At 45.2% G+C, this 22,565-nt stretch overlaps 1 protein-coding gene across 2 annotated transcripts in view; it reads left to right on the forward strand.

Moving 5' to 3' along the window:
- Nucleotides 1-22,565, forward strand: part of PNLDC1 (PARN like ribonuclease domain containing exonuclease 1) — a 32,899-nt gene that overhangs the window by 2,475 nt on the left and 7,859 nt on the right. For both annotated transcript variants that reach the window (XM_067542229.1, XM_067542230.1), the window contains exons 2-13: nt 357-414; nt 542-615; nt 6,318-6,351; nt 6,507-6,630; nt 8,025-8,113; nt 8,412-8,512; nt 9,124-9,203; nt 14,284-14,421; nt 18,179-18,248; nt 18,584-18,669; nt 19,696-19,751; nt 22,177-22,241. In XM_067542229.1, the coding sequence (XP_067398330.1) occupies nt 357-414; nt 542-615; nt 6,318-6,351; nt 6,507-6,630; nt 8,025-8,113; nt 8,412-8,512; nt 9,124-9,203; nt 14,284-14,421; nt 18,179-18,248; nt 18,584-18,669; nt 19,696-19,751; nt 22,177-22,241 (975 nt within the window). The remainder of the gene's footprint in view (nt 1-356; nt 415-541; nt 616-6,317; nt 6,352-6,506; nt 6,631-8,024; nt 8,114-8,411; nt 8,513-9,123; nt 9,204-14,283; nt 14,422-18,178; nt 18,249-18,583; nt 18,670-19,695; nt 19,752-22,176; nt 22,242-22,565) is intronic.

Raw genomic sequence — 22,565 nt, forward strand, 5'->3', positions numbered from 1 at the left:
TACTGTCTAATGCAACTATATGTTTTAATGCCACTTTCTGGGATGAGTAAACGTCAAATGAACTTCCAAATTGTGAGGCAGACTCTTTTTTTGTAGAAGTAATTCCCTACCTAACTGCTATCTGGCTGAATAATGCATGGATTAAGGGAGAGAAGACAGGACAATTTAATTTTCTTAGTACTGTGTTGATTGCTGTTTCTTTTGATCTTCCTGTCATCCTGGGGTTTGACAGATAAATTCAAAGTGGGAGTTTACATCTCTCTAACTGCGTTGTTGTCTATTCGAAGTTGGTACAAAGGACTGGAGAAAGGCAGATCTTGCATTTTGGCATCTTTTTTTGTGTTCTGTCTCTACAGGCCTCGATATGGAATTCACAGGTTTACATTCAGTCTTTCCACAAGGCAAGCAGCCCAGGTAAAGATGTCCCACCCAAAATGTTGTTTCATATGATCAAGTGACTTAAAATAGTGGTAGGAGTTGCAGTGAGAAAGTAAAACAGTACATCATGGGAGTATTTTTTTCCCCTGTGATCGTTTAATAGTCTCTTCGATTCACCTGCCGAGTGGTATCTGAAAGCCAGACAGAGTGTTCAGCAGTTCACAGTCAATCAGCTCGGTGAGATCTTTTGCTCATTGTTGTCCCACTTTTTACTAAGTACTTACTAGTATTTCCCATGCTAGTTAAATTTTGCTAACACCTAGCATCTAGTCTACTAGAGGATTATAGGACTTTCTGGGCGGGATAAAGGTTTGCAATTCTGTTTTTGCTTGTCTGCTGTGTTTGCACTGGTTGTTGTCCATGCTGGATCCCTTTTTATTAAGGAGTAATATTATCAGTATACATACATCTTAAGTAGTTTAAAGTCAGGCTGGCTATGAAAGAATTTTTAGTCTACTTTATATTGCTGCAAACTTACTTTTAAAAACACTGTTAAAGTATTTGTCATATATAAAGAAAAATGTAATGGAAGTCAGTCATTCTAGATTCTGTTCCAGACTCTGTCATTGACTTGCTGTTTGAATGTAAGCAAGAAACATAACCTTTCTGTGTCTCAAATTACTTACCTATAAAATGGGGGTAATAACTAGCTCACATGGGTTTTGTGAGGGTTAATGTTAATAAATCACTCAGATTCTCAAATGGAAAGTACTAGAATATAATATTTTCTCCATGAGTGTAATTTTGGGAGGTACAGGGAGGGACATCGCCCCCCCAACCAGTAACAAGGCGTGGGGGGCATCATGAGGGGTCACATGCCACTTTTCTCCCCTGCCATTTCTGTGAGCGCTGAGCTGCCCTGCACTACTAGGACTTGCTCTGCTCGGCCTGCCTAGGAGGGGGCTCTGTCCTTCTCACATCGTGCCTCCCCTGGCAAGTTTCAGCTCGCAGGGTGTGGGATGGAGCAGCTTTCCCTTGTGATGCGGGTAGCTGCCAGGTGCCTGTCCCTTTCCTGCACAACGAGTGCTTGTGGGAGAGGGAGTGGAGGGGGGCTGGGGAAGAGACAATGGGATGGGGCAGGGGACAGTGGGGAGAGGAAGTAGGAGGGGATGAGGAAGAGAAGGGGATGTGGGAATGGGCCTGGCATGTGGTGTCTACTCGGGGGCAGCAGCAGCCCTGGCAGGGAGGCAACCCCAGCAACACCAGAGCAGCAACATCACTGCAGCAGCCAGTGCAGTGCAGGAGTGGCCACCAGCAGCAGATGGGGCTCCCCTGTTAAGCCGTCCCATCCCCGCAGCACTGGCAGCCCAGGTACCACTCCAGGCAGGGGGAGAGAGCCAGTGAGCCAAGAGAACTGGCTTCAGCGTGCACGTGCATGCTTTGCCTCCCCTCCAACATAGCAGTCAAACTACGCCTATGATTTTCTCTGAGGTTTGACAGTGAAATATGTTGCTTTACAAAGTATCATTTTGTCCTCTGGCATTTTAGGTAAGGGCTTCTCATGAGACTTGGGTACCAGCATTAAGCACAATTTGGTTTTGGGGTGACAGAAACAAGGGCGTATCAATCTAGATGATGTCTCTAAATAAAAGGCCAGCTAGATTATGATCTCTGCACCTGCTTCCTGGGCTGCAGGGTGTTTTGGACAATATAGGGATGTGAAGGAGACATTTGAACCCTCGCCGGTGAAGCCCCTGCTGGCTGAAGAGGTAGAGCGTTCTGGAAGGAGCTTCATTTTTGCCGTCATCCATTTACACAACAGTGTTCGGTGACCCAGTTAAAGCATGGTTTAATTTTGTAGTACAGATATGTCTGTCCCTGAAACATGTTAAAGGTGACCTGCTAGGGCAAAAATGCTCCCGTGCCTTATTTCTTTTATGACACAAAGAAATCTTAGGGTTTTTGTCTTGCTCTCTTTTTCAAGTTTTTCTGCTTGCTTCTTACATTAGAAATTCAGGACTTGTCAAGATTGCCTTCGCTAAAGACTCCATGATGACTCAGAAACTAGTGAAATTCTGACCCCACAAGAGACTGAAAAAGCTAAGGAAATGAAGTGAAAAGATATTTAGTTAGATTGTGTAATTTTTTTTGATTAGCACTTATTTAACTTCAGTGACTAATATTTTGAATTAAGCATGTCTTTACTGTAAATTCAACCACCTTTTCTAGTTGGACTGTGCGAGCTGTTAGTGCATATCCTCCAAGGCATCTACATCAATACCAAGGAAAGACCAGAACTGACATTTCTAATATTTCTAATGCTTAAAAACTAACGAGTAGGACTTTTCCTTTTTTGGGTATTGATAGGGGGAATATGTTTCATAATGACATTAATTAAAGTCCCAAACTCCATCTTTAAAAATGTTTTGCAGGTCACCTTTAAAGCCTTAGATTATCAGAGCATTTATCGTGGTTGGAGGAGATCTGTGTAGATGGGACCTACACACAAAATGAAAACCATGCTTCAGCTATATAAGGAGATCCCTCTCTTGTAACGAGGTCCCCCAACTCTTCTAGAATAAAAAGGCCTGTAAACCTATAGCACAGTTTGTAGCTTTCAACAATTTTCCTTTTCTCCTCCATTGCTCAGTCTCTTTTCAGTAAGGGATGCTTGTTAGGCCTTGTCTACACTAGAAAGTTTTGTCAATGCAAGTTACGTCGGTGATTAAAAAAACGCTGTAATTACAGTGCTTGCGCCTGTCCACATAGCACTTGTGTCACTTGGTGCTCTAGCATCAACAGTGAGAGCCGTGCACTGTGGGCAGTTATCCCACTGTGCAACTCACCACCCTAATATCTGGCTGTTCATATTCAGATGCAAGGTGATCCGCCTCTGCAGTCCACTCAAGTGTAAACTTTTCATCCTTAGCTTCACATAAATTATGGAGCACACAGCAGGTGGCAATAACGTCCCATCGTGCACTGATTTCCGTCCTGTCATTCCTTGCATTCTCGACTGTGTTTTGTGACATTTTTTCGATGGCCCCCCATTTTCTGAGCACCCACAATCTATCCTGCACTGCTCTCCACTGTTGCTGTCAGTGTTCTGAACACATCACGGCTGGTCATGAAGTATATCGTGAGCTCCCAATTGGAACAGGAATCCATGGCACCTGACTTGCTGTGTGCCAGGCAAACAAACAGCACCGGATTACTGTTTACATTCACGGAGCATCTGCACACAGTGCACTGCTGTTTTTGGGCTCGTGAAACAAGCACCTAGTGGTGGGATCGCATCATGATGCAGGTCTGGGATGATGACCAGTGGCTGCAGAACTTTCAAATGTGTAGAGCCATCTTCATGAAACTCAGTGCGGAGCTCGCCCCTGCCCTGTGACACAAGGGCACACGAATGAGAACTACCTTCTCAGTGGAAAAGCACATGGCAATTACCGTGTGGAAGCTAGCAACTCCAGACTGCTACTGTTTGGTCGCTGATCAGTTTGGAGTCAGGAAGTCCATCATTGGAGCTGTGTTGTAGCAAGTGTGCAGGGCCATTAATCACATTCTGCTGTGAAGAATTGTAAGTCTATGGAGTATGCGTGAAATAGTGGATGGCTTCACAGCAATGGGATTCCCGAACTATGGCGGGGTGATAGATGGTACACATATCCCAATTTGGGCCCCGGACCATCTTGTAATGGAGTACATCAATAGAAAGGGGTACTTCTCTATGGTACTGCAGGCATTTGTGGATCACCATGGTGTTTTACTGACAGCAACGTGGGTTGGTCAGGGAAGGTGCATGATGCACACACCTTCAGGAACACTGGCATGTGCAGGAAGCTACAAGAAGGGACTTTCTTTCCAGACCAAAAGATTCCAGTGGGGAAGTTGAGATGTCCATAGTGATCCTGGGAGACCCAGCCTACCTATTAATGCCATGGCTCATGAAGCCTTATACGGGCAACCTAGATAGCAGCAAGGAGTGCTTTAATAACAGGCTGAGCAGGTGCCAAATGACTGTTGAATGTATGTTTGGCAGATTAAAAGCTCACTGGAGATGCCTTTATGGCAAGCTAGACCTAAATGAGGACAATATTCCCGTGGTTATTGCCACCTGCTGTGTGCTCCATAATTTATGACGCTAAGGATGAAAAGTTTGCACTTGAGTGGACTGCAGAGGCAGATCACCTTGCATCTGAATATGAACAGCCAGATATTAGGAGTATTAGAGGGGACAACGGAGTGCCATTCAGATCAGAGAGGCATTGAGGGTCATTTTGAAAATGAGAACCTATAAGGTGTTTTTGTGAACAGCGGCGCTGTGCCATGCTATGACTGCTGTGCAGCTTGAGCAGTGTGTCAGTGACAGGTAAAGTACCGTGTGCAACACAGAAATAAAGAGTGCTTATTGTTCTCAAAGCTTGTCTTTATTAAATGAAAAAAGTTCACACAAACAAAACACCGGGCTGGAGGAGAGAAAGAAAGCAAGGAGGATGGTCCAGCTGTTGATCTCATAGCTATCTGGGGGCGTGGAGTGAAAGGGGTAACAAGATGGGCCTGAAGTTTGGTAGGAATGTGTTTGGGGAGGATGGAGGATACCTGTGAAATCTCAGCATGCATTAACATGCTTCTCAGCCACACTGACTAGCTGCACAAGGGAATGGGAAGCACATGGAAACACAGCTATGCTTGTGCATCTCTATCCCTTCAACTACCTCTATTATTTAGGGGACAAAGCACACCCGTGCCTTCTATAAGAAGCAGCATCACCTCCAAAAAACATTTGTCAGAGCTCCCCCTCTTGCATCCTGCATGCTAGAGCTGCAGGGTTGGGACTGGCTGGAACTCTCTGGGGTCGCAAAGAGATCCTGACTCCCCATATCTCCAAATGACCCAGTCCCCAGCTCCGCTTCCTTATCCAGCTCCACCTCCTTGTCAACGACTTCTTTGTCGGGGTTGAGTCCAGTGTCCGCTGTTCCCGGTCACGTGGAGATATCCCTGGGTGTCTTGGGGGTGGAGGCGGGGTCACTGCTGAGGATAGCTTCCAGCTCTTTATAGAAATGGCAGGTGTTTGGCTATGCACCAGAGTGACTGTTTGCCTCCCAAGCCTTTTGTTAGCCCAGCCACAGCTCCTTGATTTTCACTCAGCACTGCAGTGTCTTGTTCATAGCCCTTTTCCGCCATAGCACAAGAAATCTGGCAGTAGGTATCTGCTCCTTCAGCTGGAGCAGAACTGGGACTGCACAGCTGACTCTCCCCAAATGCCGATGAGATCCAGAAGCTCCGGTGTGCTCCAAGTGGGAGAGTATATGGTGCATGGAGCCGCCATGGTCAAAAAGTGGAATTTCAAAAATTCCTGGGACTTTAAAGGAGGAGTTGGTGGGTGGCTGTAGAGCAGCAGAGTTCAAACTGATGGCCAGAGCAGTCAGGATGGGCATTGTGGGACACTTTTGGAGGCTGTTTACCATGACATGACCAACCGCGATGTCTACACTGACACTTTGTCAATTTAAGTTGTGTGAAAAAAGCTTTATGCCTTTCGTCAAGGTGGTTTTATTTTGTTGAAAAAACAGGGCAGTTTTGTCAGTGGGGGGTGTGTGATTGCAGTGTGTACACCAGCATTGTTTTGTCGAAAAAAGCAGACTTTGGTCAACAAAACAGTCTAGTGTAGACCAGGCCTTCTTTACTCAAGATTAACTTGCCTTCCCATTGAGCCCTCACATTTTATTTCTGTTTAACTACTTGGAGATAAGTGTTCATGCCACCCCTTTGTAACCTGGCAGTGATCCGGAGATCAGCAAGATTCTAGTGCAGCTGCTTTCATAATGACTAAAATGGCGTAGTGAGGAGAACTCACACATCCTCTATTTAATTAAGGAGTAACACCCAGCTTTCAGTACTAAGACTTCAGTTTGTGTTTTTGTCTGTTTCAGGGTTGTCTATATTTTTAAATGAAAAATCAAACAAGTAAGTAAAAAATAAACTATCCTTTCTAAATAAGCTCATAGCTGTTTGTTATGACTGAGATAATGCAGTTGAGATTCCATGCTGGAGGGTCTCAGGCTTCTTTGTGCAATCCTTCCTTCTGATCCTGTTTTAGACATCTTTCTTTTTCCTTGTAGGTATGTTGCACACTCCTATAACTTCTTCCTCTTCCCCACAACATTTGGAGTCATGGACTCTGAATTCTCCTTGCAGGCGTCTAGCATTCAGTTCCTGACACATTACGGTTTTGACCATAACAAGGTTTGTTGTTTCTGTTGTAAGTGACTAGAGCAGAGGAGGCTCTATAGTGTAGTTATGGGGCAGCATTAAAGAAAAATATCCCGATACTCTGAATTCCTTGTGTAAGCAGTTTCTTGCTACTCTTTCAGTACAATGACTTCTTTGAATACTTGGGTGGGGTTTGTTCTGTTAGTTGTCAGTAGCAATACAGGGCTTTGGACACTGAGCTGTTCTATGACTGTGGGGCAGTAACCACATCTTCGGCAGTGTGGAGGGATTCCCTCTTAAGAGTAAAAATCTTAACAGACTGAGTGGAGCAGTCACCAAACCGACCCCTTAACTAACCCGTGGACCCTGTGCTGCTGCTTCATATTGTTGTATTTAGTCACTGGGCACCTCCCTACTGCCCTGTGACACCTACCTTAGCTGCCACTGACTGCAGAGCGCCTTCATATGCTTCCAGTCTCCTCCTCAGCAAAGGCATAAATGCCTGTCTTTACTGGTATCCCGGCACAGCCTGGCTTTGAATAAATGAAACATGATAGGTCACATACTTCCCTTCCTACTTACTATCCAATCTCTCACCTAGACTGCAGTCTGCAGATCACGCTATCCCGGTGGGGGCTATATGATGGGTGAATGTCCCCAAGCCGCATACACTGAAGTAGAATTTTTGTGGCTGTCAAGTGTCACTTTGTTAACTACTCAATGCAGTTCAGCCTACTCAGTTGCAAAGAAGATGTAAGACCTAGTGTAGGAGTGGGGAGCCTGGGTACTCAGATGAGACAATCGGTACTGAAGTTACCATCCTTTGATAATCTCAAAGAAACTTGAACTCGTAGCTAAATAAAACTTTACCTGTCTAGGATGTTCCACCATCTCTAAGGTGGAAAGTAGTAGCATAAGTATGCAGCAGCACTAGCCAACAGTTCATGGCAGGGAATGAAGCAAACAATACCAAGTTGAAGTGGTGGGGGAGAATTTAATTAAATTGAATGTAATTACAGAGCTGGAATTTGTCCTGAAAACCTGGATTAGAATCCTGACACTGAGTACTTTCTCTATCAGCTCTTAAATAACCACAAATGGTCAGGACTTCAATTTTATCTCTCATGCAAAATCTTTCATAATTCAGTTTTTTCCCTTCTCTCTATCTATGACCCCTTTGGAATCTTTCCCTTCCTTTGCATACACATGCATGTTGGGGTACTGGTGAATTTTGGGCATTGGATTTTTTTAGAAAACATTGGGAAGCATTTTGACAAAGAAATGGGGGAAGGCCATCATGTTAGAAATGAGACAGACTTCACAAGTAAATACCAGTTTTGAGGCTTCCTATTCTGATACTATTTTTCCAATTTAACACCAGAAAATCCTATGATAAATAATCCTTTCTCCCCCCGCCCCCCATTCAGTTTCTGAAAGATGGAATCCCATATATGAATGAGGTACAGAAGAAGAAACTTCAGCAAAGTCTCTTAGCTGGAAACTGGAAAGTCCGCAGGTAAAGCTCTTCCAAAACCATTGCTCTCATAGTGACTTCTGTTAGTATTTCACATTCACTTTGCACTCAATTTACATTTTATAGGAATACTGAAACGTGATAATCTGTGAGAATGTTTCATTGCCATGTCTGTTCCCTTGGGGAATATCTACAGAGTCCAGTGAACAGTCATAGGATGATGTTGATTGCTCCACAAAATGACTACAGCAGGAGGGAAGGGGGCCTCCTCCGTAAAGTGAAGCCTTGCTTGGCATTGCTTTTGCAGCTTTCTCACTATTTCTTTCTGATTTCATTTCAGCACTTTGGACAAGGATAAAGTGAAAAAGGCGATTGATGATGTAACATGCTGGCTGCCATCAGCAGAGGAGGGAGACTCTATGGTTCTACATGATATGAGTGGTATGAAATAGGATTCCTTCCTCATTTGTGATTGCTCCATGTCTACATTGCCTTTTCTAAATACATGGGGGGATGATGCTTGTTCAGCCCACTTACACAGCTGCCGGTCTTGTAACACTTTTGCTTTTTCTCTTTAAAAAAAACCCCATACCCATCCCACCATTGCTGTTGCCAGGCCTTTTGTCTCCTGCCAGGCTTTCATCTCTGTGTGCTGTTGCTCCTTTGTTGTTGTTATGATGAGCTCTATTGTGGAAACTTTTTTTTCTGATGGGTGTTTGACATCAGTGAGTCTGTTTCTGGAACTGAGGTGGATTTCCAGGGTTGGGACCAGTAAGTCTGACAGCTTTTCTTGTTCTAAGCTCCTCTGGCTCAATTTTGTGCCCCTTGCATGGAAATGTACTAAGATACATATACAAAGATATTTCCTTAAATCACTTGAAATGGGGATGACTCATTTTGTCAGCTGTCTTTTCTGGATTGGCGTATGCCCTAGATGTTAAATTTTTTATCTTGGTTTCCACACCGATATTTTATTCTTCCACTGAAAAATTCTTATTTAACCAAGCAAACTCCTCCCACCTTTAAGTCTTTTTCTCTGTTTCTGGTCTCAGGTTTTCAGATATTTGAGGTACAGCTGATTCTGAGACAGGCACTTCCAGATGTTTGGACAGTGCCTTTTGGAGACCAGAAGGTAAGTTGGAAATGAAGACCTCTGGAGGACAGGACTTCTGTTCGGAGGTGTGTGTGCTTCTTCTTTCTTCTGTGACTCTCTTTGAAATCTTGGTTGTGCTTTAATAGATCTATTAGTGGCCCGGCACACTTACATAACAGCAGCTCCCAAAGTCATTACTCGTCTTAGCAGTTCCCACGGGTTGGGAAGCTTGGGCCTCTGCTTCTCTCACAACTCCAAAGCCCTTTCTTCTAGAAGGGTCGCTCTTAGGGAGAGTCTGAAATGACTCTCAGAATTTCCAGGTTTCTCAACCCCCCTCCCTTCTATACCCACAAAAGTGAACATTGGCTCTTCAGTCATTGCTTTTTCATTATTAAACTGCCCCTTCATTATTCACTCATTCTGTTGCTGGTTTGTTATAATAGAAATGATACACAGCCTTTCGCATCTAGGTTATCAGCCTGAATTCAACATGCTCTTTATTGAATAAAAATGATGGCTATTGGATGGCCTATACATGAAGTGAGCGGTCTCAGTCCAGATGCTGGGAGGAAGCTTAAAACTATCACAAAAATCATTACTGCAACTAGCACTCTTATTATTCTCAAACAGAGGCTATAGATGGGACAAACTTACTGAACTCCCTCAGGGTTAGTGTTGATGCCCTTTGGTGTGGGGAAACCTGCACTGCTGGTGTCCCTGCATATCTGTTCTGTGGATAGAGGGCTGCTCATTTCAGTGTTTTCAATCAAATACATTTTACTAGCAAGAGCCACTTAAATTCCTTACCTACCCACTCACATCCTGAAACAGGCATTCTTTTTTATGGCCACCATCCTTCTAGCCAAGGAGGCTTGGAAGTAACTTCCTTCAGAGTTAATTTCATTTATCAACTGGGGTTATGTCTACACTGTGGAGTGAAGTCGGTTTATTTTAAATTTACTTTCACACACCGAATTTTAGAAGTTACAGAAGCGTGATCACACCACGCTCGTTGCATAGGGGTATTGCGTCCCCACTAGCCATGCTTGGGTCGACAATCAAAGCAGTGCACTGTTGGTAGCTGTCCCACAGTGCTACTAGACGCAGAGGCTTTTGGGAAGGTTGTCGTCTTCCCATGATGCAATGTGCTTCCTTCCACTCCCCTCTTGTCCCACACAAACAGACAAACACTTTTTTGCACCATTTTTCTAAACCCTTCAGTCTGTGCCACATGAACACTGTTGTCAGAGAGGCATGGAGCCCACTTAGCTCTGCACTATCATTGTAAGCATCACAAACACCTCACAACTTATCCTGCAGTCCTTTCAAGGTCGAGACAGGAGCCACAGCATGGAAAATTGCAGTATTATGGAGGCCGCCTTCTACAAGCCATAGTGCAAAACAATTCTTGTTTGCTGCAGGCTGTCATGCAGCATCTTCAGTTGGTAGAGCGCCGGTTCTGGTCCCAGGAAATAAGCACTGACTGGTGAGACTGCATCGTTATGAAGCTGTGGGATGATGATCAGTGGCTGCAGAACTTTTGTATGCGAAAGGCCACTTTCCTTTAACTTTGCACAGAGCTGTCCCCAGCCCTGAAGCGCATGAATACTTGCTTGAGACCTGCTCTGACAGGGGAGAAGTGAGTGGCCATCGCTCTGTGGAAGTTAGCAACCTCAGACTGCTACCGATCAGTTGGAATCCACCGTGGGAGCTGCTGTGATGCAAGTGTGCCGGGCAATTAATAGATCTGCTAAGAAGAGCAGTGACTTTGGGAAACATGCAGGACATAGTGGATGGGTTTGCTGTAATGGGGTTCCCAAACTGGGTGGGGGCGATAGATGGCACACATATCCCTATCTTAGCACTGGACCGTCTTGCCACAGAGTACATAAACCAGAAGGGATACTTCTCAATGGTATTGCAGGCCCTTGTGGATCAGAGGGGATGTTTCACCGACGCCAGTGTGGGGTGCTCTGGAAAGGTGCATAATGTGTGCATCTTTAGGAACTCAAGTCGGTTTAAAAAAAAAAAAAAAGATGCAGGCGGGCACTTTCTTCCCTGACCAAAAAATAAATATTGGTGATGTTGAAATGCTAATAGTGATCCTGGGGTATCCTGCCTACCCCTTGCTTCCCTGGCTAATGAAGCCATACACCAGGCACCTGGACAGCGAGAATGAGTGTTTCAATAATAGGCTCAGCAAGTGCAGAATGGTGATGGAATGTGCATTTGGCTTCTTAAAGGAAAGATGCTCGCTAGGTTAGACCTCAGTGAACACAACATCCCAGCTGTTATCTCTGCCTGCTAAGTGCTCCATAATGTTTGTGAAACAAAGCGGGAAAAGTGCCCCCAGGGTTGGGTCATGGAGGCTGATAGTCTGGCCGCTAATTTTAAGCAGCCAGATTCCAGTGCTACACTAAGAACCAACCGTGGAGTGCTGCGCCTCAGGGAAGCATTGAAAACCTGTTTTTTAAATAAACTGCAATAATGTACATCTCTGTCAGTGCTGTGCCTTCCCTTCTCATCCCCCATCCTTGCACCATCAGCCCCCTCCCCTTCTTTCCCCACCAATAATCCCCACATTTTCATCAGGCTGCTTGGCCATCCAGAGCAAAGTGTGACTGTGCAGACAGCAAAACACGCACATTCACAGTTCTTAAAGAGGCCATCACCTCTTTCTGCTCCCCTCCACCAGAATGGAGTGGAGCACGTACTGCACCCTTCTCAACCTCTTCCTAGAGTGCCTGGGGCTGGGGGCTGGTAAGAAAGTGCTTGTTGGTTGAGCATTGTGGAGGGGCTGCAGAGGGATTCTGTCCTGCCGCTGCTCTTTCTGGAGCTTTATCAGATGCCTCAGCATGTCAGACTGATCCCTCATAATACTCAACATCTCCTGTTGTGTTGCACGCTCCTGCTCCTGTGTTGACCTTCTGTGTTCCATGTCCTAGATTAGTTTTTCTGACAAGGACATTCTTCAGGCTCTGAGCTCTGTGTCAGCAGCCGTGGAGGCGTTATTAGTTTGTTGAACATGTCATCCCAAGTTTATTTTTTTCCGCTTCCTAATTTGGGAAAGGCGCTCTGGGGGAGTTCAAGATGGGGTGAAAGCCGAAGTGTCCACTGTAATGCAAGCAAAGCACAGGGTTGCGATTTTTAGCTGATCCCATGGAGCAAAAGAAATGTTGCAATATAAAAAGAACTCCCTTTCAAATTTACAAGGCAAAGCCAGACCCACATACCAATCTGTACCTATTGCATGGGTTGGAGTGGCGTTCCAGACGTGGTAAGTAAGGGGCCCTTGTGTCCATTACAGGGAAGTTTGTATAGATTCACCAGTCCACACATAATCAAGGAGGAGGATCATTGGGCTCTCCTTTACTATCCCAAAGCCCAGTTTGGGAGGAGGTGGTAAAAAGGGATTGGAGGGATTGTGGGTGAAGTGTTGCTGGAGAAAAAAAAAGGGGGGCACCAGTTCCCAGACCCATAACACCCATGCCAACAATATCATGGCTAGGAATTGTCTGTGTAGGGGCCCACATCAGAGGAATAACAAGTAGTGACTGTTGGTCAGGTACTGTAAACTTGTGCCATCTTCCCTAGGTGACCATGTGTGATACCAGTCTCCAGAGGGTAACGCAGGCGGAAAGGGAAGATTTCCTGCAAGCATCGGGGTACAGGCCTGGCCCTTATGCTGCTAAGCTGTGTTCCGCAATGATGCCTGCTCATTTAAAAGCAGAGTGGTGGGGAAAAGTGTCCTACCGTGGTGGAAGTAGTAAGGCTGCCCTCTCCAGAAACCTTCTGCAAATAATTGCAGAGTACATACATAAAAGTTTCCTGGAGATATGCACGGAGGATTCTTGGAGCATCCCTGTGTACATAAATAGTCTGTTCAGGGGGTAACCCTCTGCTGAAGTTTACCAACCCCCCGGAAGCCCATCCCCACAAAAACAGAAACTCCTTTTTTCCCAAAAATAAGAAGTTGGACTGGGGAACATAACCACAAATGCGATTTGCTATACACATTCACCAGATGTGCCTTCCCCAGTATCTTGGTCTGTAATGCTTTCTTGTGCCCAGCTGTTCTGCTCTGGGATAACGAACAGGTCCTCACTCTCTGGGAGAATGGATACCTGATTCTCCTGCCCCCTGTTCTCGTCTTCCTCCTCCTTATCCACAGTCCTCCTCATTCATCCTGGACTGGGATTCTTTGGAGGTATCTGCTGCATGGGGGCACAGTGGGGTGGGGTCACTGCTGAGAATCGCATGCAGCTCATAAAAGCGGCATGTCTTTGGTAATCAGCCAGAACTGTTTGCCGCCCTAGTTTTCTGATATTCCTGCCATAGCTCTTTGATTTTAACACAGCACTGCCACATGTCCCTGTTGTGGCCCTTCTCCACCATAGCATGCGATATCTTCTCATAGATATCTAAATTTCTTTCGCTGGCTTGGAGCTGAGCCGGAACAGACTCTTCACCCCATGGGCTGATGAGAGCCAAGACCTCAGGTTGACTCCAGGCTAGAGTGCATTTGGGGCATGCAGTCGCCATGAGCAGTTCAGCTACAAAGCTTTCTCCACACTGAATAAACAGGAAATGGGAATTCAAAATTTCCCAGGACTTGAGGGGAAGAGCTATTTCCTGTTTACATGGCTATGGTGCAGCAGAGTGCAAATGTCCAGAATGGTCACAACAGAGTATTATGGGATACCTCCTGGAGGCCAATTACATCGATTTACGTTGTGCTGTGCCTACACTAACACAAATGTGATCCATAGAATTCGACTTCAGCACTATACCACTTGCAGAGGTGTTTTTATTAAGTCGAATTTTACTGCAATTTAGGTTGGCGGAACTGACGTGCCAGTGGAGATGCATACTTTAGGTGGTCCACGTAAGCCGTGTTACGTTGACCTTCATTGTCAGTGTAGACCAGGCCTGGGAGCTGATCACCATTCTGTGATGGAAGAGAGACAGTCTTCACCTTCTGTATTGAAGGTGTCTCCATAGTCTTGGCAGCCTGAAAATGGAATGTTTCCAGTATTAAAACCAGGCTATCAGACAATCTGCTTAGATTGGTTTAATTTGTGCAAGGTTTTTTCTCCAGAGTTGTAACTTTTTTTTGCAGGTGATCGTGAAAAAGGTGAGTCGACGGCATCGCTGGCATTTGGAGAACTCTTCTTCTGACTGCTGCCGAAAGGATCTCATTCTTCTCTCGGCCCAGGGTTTCACCAACCTCTTCGAGTCCCTTGTTGAAGCCAAGAAGGTGACACTTACCATCCCCATTCCCACCTTTGGAATGATTGGCTTGTTGCTATGGTAGCAGGTGGAGGATGCAACACGACTGGAGCACTGTCATGGATGGGTATAAACTGTTCAGGAAGGACAGGCAGGGGCGAAAGGGTGGAGGAGTTGCACTGTATGTAAGAGAGCACTATAGTTGCTCTGAGCTCCAGTATGAAACTGGAGATAAGCCAGTTGAGAGTCTCTGGGTTAAGCTTAGAAGCAAGAACAATAAGGGTGATGTTGTGGTGGGTGTCTGTTATAGACCACCAGACCAGGAGGATGAGGTAGATGAGGCTTTCTTCAGTCAACTAGGGAAAGTTTCCAGTTCACAGGACCTGATTCTCATGGGGGACTTCAATCACCCTGACATCTGCTGTAAGAGCAATACAGCAGAGCACAAACAATCCAGGAAGTTTTTGGATAGTGTTGCAGACAACTTCCTGGTGCAAGTGCTGGAGCAACCAACTAGGGGCCGTGCTTCTCTTGACCTGCTGCTCACAAACAGGGAAGATTTGGTAGGGGAAATAGAAGTGGGTGGCAACCTAGGCAGCAGTGACCATGAGATGGTTGAGTTCAGGATCCTGACAAAAGGAAGAAAGGGGAACAGCAGGATATGGACCATGGACTTCAGAAAAGCAGACTTTGACTCCCTCAGGGAGCTGATGGGCAGGATCCCCTGGGAGGCTAATATGAGGGGAAAAGGAATCCAAGAGAGCTGGCTGTATTTTAAAGAAACCTTATTGAGGGCACAGGAACAAACCATCCCGATGTGCAGAAAAAACAGCAAATATGGTAGGCGTCCAGCTTAGCTTAAGAAAGAAGTCTTTGGTGAACTTAAACACAAAAAAGAAGCTTACAGGAAGTGGAAGCTTGGTCAGATGACTAGGGAGGATTATAAAAATATTGCTCGAACATGCAGGAATGAAATCAGGAAGGCTAAAACACAATTGGAGTTGCAGCTAGCAAGGGATGTGAAGGGGAACAAGAAGGGTTTCTACAGGTATGTTACCAACAAGAGGAAGATTAGGGAAAGTGTGAGCCCCTTACAGCATGGGGGAGGCCACCTAGTGACAGAGGATGTGGAGAAAGCTGATGTACTCAATGCCTTTTTTGCCTCTGTCTTCACAGACAAGGTCAGCTCCCAAACTACTGCACTGGGGGGCACAGAATGGGAAGGAGATGAACATCCCGCAGTGCTGAAGGAACAGGTCCAAGACTATTTAGAAAGATTGGACATATACAAGTCCATGGGGCCAGATGCAATGCATCCGAGGGTGCTGAGGGAGTTGGCTGATGTGATTTCAGAGCCATTAGCTATTATCTTTGAAAGCTCGTGGCAATTGGGGGAGGTCCCTGATGACTAGAAAAAAGCAAATATAGTGCCCATCTTCAAGAAAGGGAGGAAAGAGGATCCAGGGAACTACAGACCGGTCAGCCTCACCTCAATCCCTGGAAAAATCATGGAGCAGGTCCTCAAGGAATCCATTTTAAGGCACTTGGAAGAGAGGAAGGTGATCAGGAACAGTCAACATGGATTCACCAAGGAAAGGTCATGCCTGACCAACCTGATTGCTTTCTATGAAGACGTGACTGGATTTGTGGATGTGGGGAAAGCGGTGGACGTGATATACCTTGACTTTAGGAAGTTTTTGATACGGTCTCTCACAGTATTCTTATCAGCAAGTTAAAGAAGTATGGGTTGGATGAATGGACTATAAAATGGATAGAGAACTGGCTAGAGCATAGGGCTCAACGAGTAGTGATCAATGGCTCCATGTCTAGCTGGCAGCCAGTCACAAGCGGAGTGCCCCAGGGGTCGGTCCTGGGGCCGGTTTTGTTCAACATCTTCGTTAATGATCTAGAGGATGGGGTAGATTGCACCCTCAGCAAGTTTGCAGATGACATTAAGCTAGGGGGAGTGGTAGATACCCTGGAAGGTAGGGATAGGATACAGAAGGACCTAAACAAACTGGAGGATTGGGCCAAAAGAAATCTGATGAGGTTCAACAAGGACAAGTGTAGAGTCCTGCACTTAGGATGGGAGAATCCCATGCACAGCTACAGACTGGGGACCGATGAGCAAGGCAGCAGTTCTGCAGAAAAGGACCTGGGGGTAACAGTGGATAAGAAGCTGGATATGAGTCAGCAGTATGCCCTGGTTGCCAAGAAGGCTAATAACATATTGGGCTGTATTAATAGGAGCATTGCCAGCAGATCACGGGAAGTGATTATTCCCCTCTATTCAGCATTGGTGAGGCCGCATTTGGAGTATTGTGTCTGGTTTTGGGCCCCCCACTACAAAAAGGAGTGGACAAGTTGGAGAGAGTCCAGCGGAAGGCAACAAAAATGATTAGGGTGCTGGAGCATAAGACTTATGAGGAGAGGCTGAGGGAACTAGGCTTGTTTAGTCTGCAGAAGAGAAGAATGAGGGGGGATTTGATAGCAGCCTTTAACTACCTGAAAGGGGGTTCCAGGGAGGATGGAGCTAGGCTGTTCTCGGTGGTGACAGATGACAGAACAAGGAGCAATGGTCTCAAGTTGCAGGGGGGGAGGTCTAAGTTGGACATTAGGAAAAGTTTTTCACTAGGAGGGTGGAATGGGTTACCTAGGGAGATGGTGGAATCTCCATCTTTAGAGGTTTTTAAACTGCGTTTTGACAAAGCCTTGGCTGGGATTATTTAGCTGAGGTTAGTCCTGGTTAGTCCAGCTTTGAGCAGGGGGTTGGACTAGATGACCTCCTGAGGTCCCTTCCAACTCTATGATTCTATATTCTGTACAGAGCTGAGTGTACCGATTCAAAGCAATGAGTGGCTGCACAGACTGGCTTAATGAATCCCTTCGCAGCTGTCAGTAAAACAAGTGTTTAGTGTTTAAAGTGTAATTGTGGCTAGAAAAATGGCTATGAAACATAGATCTGTTATGTAAGTGGGTGCACTGTAAGCGTGTGCTGTTAAAACCTTCTTACTTTATTGATCCAAAAATCAGACTTTACTGCATTGCATTCCTGACAGCCTGCAGAGCAAGCATGCCTACAAGAGAGTGATCCAGGCTCTGTTCTGACTTGTCCATCTCAAACAATTTTTTTAAAAATCTAAAAGTTCAGAAGTAATAAAACATGTTATGTTTCAAGGCATAAGCCATCATCTGGGAGTTAGTCAGATACGTTCCTGGGAGTAGGTTATTTTACTTTGACATAATTGTCTATTTGTAGATTCCTCAAAAACATCGGGTGCTGGCCACTGTCACAGCCAGCATACTGGACCACCTGGATGGGAATTCATGTGTTCCTAGCAGAATTGTTGACTATGATCCAATTTCTGAAACTATATCGCTGGTAATGGATAGGGCAGAAAGACCCCACCTGGGTGCTCAGATCCCAAAATAAGTTTGTTGATCTGACAATCCAAAAAAACCTCTCTGGGCCAGCTGGCTCAACCAGATTTTTTTAAAGGCTGCTGTCCCTCCCCACCTCCAACCCCCAAAGTTCCTCAGATCTCTTCTAAACAAAATTCTACCAATAAATGTTCTCCTCACCCTCATGTTTAGAGGGCAAACACAGCTGGGGATGGCATTGGCTTCACTGGGACACTGTTCTAGGCAGTGCAGCTTTTAAGGAGGCTTGTATGGCTATGGCCCAACCTTTTTAATACAGGGGTTATTAGGTCTGAAGTTGGTCACTTGACCTACCCTCTGCAGGAACATGCTGATCGACTGTTGTTTTATGTTTCCTCCCATAGCCAGTGGTGGGACACAACATGCTCATGGACCTTCTGCATCTTCATGACAAGTTCTACAAGCCCCTCCCAGGTAGCGTAATCTTTAGCAGCAATCAAAGGCTGGCCCACTCCTTCCCAAAGCAGTATTTTCAATGGTTGGAGAGAAATCCAGCGCAGATGTTCAGTGATCATCATTCACTCTGCATAGTGCGTGACTGGGTTGATGCTAGATAACTAACCTGGCTTCCCCACATATTGAGCAGGACCTGTTCCCTCTGAAGTGCTTCCAGTTTGGTTCTCCTATGGGGCAAAAGACCAGAAAAAAAACTTTAACTTTGTTGACTTCCTAGAGTACAAAGTTTCTTTTCCTCAGTTCTATAATATTTTTTTCTGAATATTTGCTTCTTTCTTGTTTGTGTCTTTCAGAAAGCTATGAAGAGTTTAAAAGAAACATTCACAGGCTGTTTCCTGTCCTCATAGACACCAAGAACGTAACAAAGTCCATCTGGAAGGTAAGATATGAGTCTGTTTTGGGAAATAAAACTTGCCTCACATCTAGATGGGAAGAAGGTCCTGATCACTGTCTGGTTATGGAGCAGGAACCAGTTTTTAATGTTAATGTTGCACTAAGGCATCTTGCTTCGCTGATGGAAGGACTCTGGAAATTATCCTCTCTTCATTATCACCTTTAAAACCTCTTTCCCCTTGATCTGTTCTTCTGCTGAGAAGGTGGGCCAGCAACCTCTTCCTTTCTCTGGTGGTGAGAGTGGTGGTGCCTGCACTGTTCCTGTGGGATGATCTCCTTCCAATGCTCGTATCTATTCTCTGTTCTGAGGTTTCAGGAGCCTTAAGAGCCAGTGTCTGTCACACTGTGATGAAGCTCACTCTTGTACAACAAGGGCAGTTTTTTGTGCAGTGGCGTGTAGTATTAGTGCTTGGACTTGGGGTTTGAATCCTAATCCTGGTTCTCACTCTGCAGGTCAGCAGGAGTTGAGAATTGGAGAAGAAGCCAGGGGGACTGGATAGAATGTATTGTGTAACTCAGTGGCTCCTTTGAAGTTGACTGGCTTCCAAATGACTTGTGTTTCATGGCTAGAATATGGTTCCAGAATTTGAGGGTGGAGGAGTTGAGGAGACTGCAATATCTATTAATACATTATTTTTAGGACTTGGTATTGTAAAACTTTAAAACTTAGCTAGAACTTGGAGCTAGAAGTCCTGGCATGCAGGGACTGACATTCCAGGTACTGACCAGCACAACATCCTATATTCATCTTTGAGTTAACATTGGGAAGAGTTCTGCAGTGAGTCTGCTTCTTCCAAAGAAATGGTACAGGGTCCAAGGTCTTGAATAGTGCTGTTGGTAGTTGCCCATTGAAGGGCACTAATGGAACAACAGTGCAGGTAGAAAGCTTGCACAGCACTTTTCAGATGATCTGGCTGTTTTGTTTTCTGACACACACACCCCCATTCCCCCCAGTTCCTTTTCTTCAAAACATCACAGCACATCAGAAATGTCTTGCCTTGTTTTCTTACAGGAGTTTCAGTTTCCTCGAGCGTCTGACCTCCTGGGGGTTTATGAAATCCTGTGCAGGTGAGCAGGGAATTCTGGGAATTTAAGCCCTATCAGTTGATCCATGAATCATCTTGGGAAGGGTATTTCAAAAGTCAGTCATGTGATATTTTTATATTTTTCTGCTGCGTTGTGGGTTGAGATTGTTCAACCAGTTTCCCTCCTTTCTAACTTGGCTTTAACATCAGAGGAAGAAGTTTTACCTCTACACCTTACAAGTTAATAGCTAAGTAAATTTTTTAAAATTCCTCTTGAATTATTCAGCCATTATTAAACAAGGATGGAAACTGGCTTACATTCTGATGTAGAAACATATATGGCAAACCAGATCATACACAGACATAGTTGTCAGGAGCCCTGAATTCCAGATGATAGGATTGCTTAGAGCAGCGGTTCTTAAACATCATTGCACCCTGACCCCCTTCTATTGACAAAAATCACTATGCAATCCCGGGAAGGGGGACTGAAACCTGGGCCCAAACCCCACCACCCCAGGTGGGAGGGCCAAAGCCGAAGACTGAGGGCTTTAGCCCCCGGTGATGGGGGGCTCAGGCTTCAGCCTCTGGCCCCAGCAAGTCCAACGCCAGCTCTGGTGACTCCATTGAAATGGGGTCGCGACCCACTTTGGGGCCCTGACCCACAGTTTGAGAACAGCTGGCTTAGAGAATTGATAACAAGCTCTGGAGCTTTCTACCATTATTTCCCTGATCTTGAATTTGGGTTAGGGTTGGGCGTGACAGTAACTTTATAACTATCTCCCTGCTGCACAGGGTCTTAAGTGGAATGAGTTTGGCATCTCAGCCTGGTTCCGAGTGGACAGGTGTCCACATCACCAATGTCACTCGTGTTCGCAGCATGGGTAGACTGTAAGGACTGGGGACTATAATACTCTTTATCTAGAGATGTGTTCCCTCCATAGACAAAACACCATGCCAGGTGATGTGGTGAGAGCCGGGTGTTGTTACTATATGGGCTGGATCTGCTCTGGGATAAAGAGAGGATATTAGTGCCCTTAGGCAAGTATCTTTTTATAACATTAACTTCGCATAACTTCTCTTCCCAGGAAGTTCTGCTTTTCAGACTCTTTTCAAACTGTAGATGCCCAGAGTTCTTGGGGAATTTTCTCTTTTTCTGGGTGACTTCAAGAATCCTAACTTTTACCCTCTATATTGCCCTCTCCAAAGCTCTGCATCAAAACAGCCTTCCCCCCAGAGCCAGCCACTCAGCCCTTCTCCTGGAGTAGTCTGTTTTTATTGATCCTTATTCACATTTTTGTATGCAAGTAAAAGTCTGCTAAACTTGAACACTCTGGGGAGGGTTTGCAATATCAGCAGATATGCCCACTGTGCAGCATGTGGGAATGAGTTTCTAGTGAGGAGAGCATTAACGTATGCAGCTGCATGGGTCCTTACTTTCATCTAGTCACTGGTGTAAGGGAAGCTGGTAAAGGCAGTGTGATTGGCGTGGGTTGAGGGCTGCTATTTTTTACAGTTCAAAACATTAGGAGAATCCTGCTGCCCAAACTCATGTTCTCCTCCCTGCTCAGTCAGATGTTAAATGATCTTTTTCATAACTGGAATAGGGTTCTCTGTGCTACCTTCTGATGTGTAACTGTCTTTACCAAACATGAGTTACGTACTGGGGGTACGGAGTGAGGAAGGGAGCTTTGAAGTAGCCTGCTTTTAGATATCCGTGGAAGTCTTGTCTGTTGGAGCCGCATGTGGAGTTAGGGCATTCACACAGCCAAATAGGCAGGGAAAAGTACCAACCTTCGAAGTCTGAAGCAGCAATAGTTTAGTTAAGAGATTATTTCTTCTGATTGTATTGTAATCTTTGGCCAGGCATAAGAATATATAAATTGGGAGCGTGGGGAGGTGTGCAGAAAGCCTTCAGGATACTTGAGTCTAGAAGAGGCAGTCACAAACACAAATCTACTTTGAGTGCATTGTGCAGGATAGAAAGCGCCTACATTTGTGAACTCTATATACTTTGTTTCCATGCCACAAACTTTCCTGGCTCCTGATCTCTGTGTGGATTTATGCAGATCCCTCTGACACAAATTGACACTTCTGGACTACTCCTAGTGCTCTTCACCCTCTTCTTGCCATCCCTTTCCCTTCTTTCCTGCCAAATATCAGTCAAGAGCTAAGAACTGAAACTCTCGGATAAGTTTTCAAAGTAGCATGTAGGGGTTTGAGCCATATGACTTCCTTTTTTGATGGTGAAAGTTAAAGAATGAAATGGTTGCTTGTATTGCTTTTGTAATGTATGACTTTATTCCTTAATGGTAGAGAAACTTCTTTTAAGAAATCTCTTTGGTAGTTGTGTTAAAATGGAAAGCCATAGAGATTACACCGATGGGGCAAAAGTGTGTTGCTGAAAATTTTCCCCCACCCTTAGGCATAGGGGAGGAATGAAAATTTACATTTCATATTTTCTTCAACAGTGACTTGAATCCCACCAAGCCCATGTGCCCAGTGATTGCCCATGCAAGTGACTGTTCAAAATACGGTATGTTCTGTGCAAGGAAACAAACTTTCAAAACAGGTTAGAAAGAGTCTCTTTTATTCCATGGGAATCCAAATGCAAGGTATGAATGAGGTTGTAAATAGCATAATGAACATGTGCACGGGTACCTGGCTGTTCACATCTTTACCCCAATCCAGACCTTTCCTAAATGTAAGTTTGCGTTAATAAACCTTTAAAGGCAATGCCATCTTTTCTTCAGCTGCTAGTCTACCTGGTGCTTCCCTGGCAGTGTCGTTTTGAAAGCTCTTGGGGCAGCAGCAGAGTCCTCAGGAGTATAAGGGTTCTGTTGTGAGGAGTAGACGTAGC

This window comes from Emydura macquarii, unplaced genomic scaffold, assembly GCF_026122565.2.
Source record: "Emydura macquarii macquarii isolate MOO-44397 ecotype Brisbane River unplaced genomic scaffold, CSIRO-AGI_Emac_v2 contig_705, whole genome shotgun sequence".
In the NCBI taxonomy this organism is placed as follows: Eukaryota; Metazoa; Chordata; order Testudines; family Chelidae; genus Emydura; species Emydura macquarii.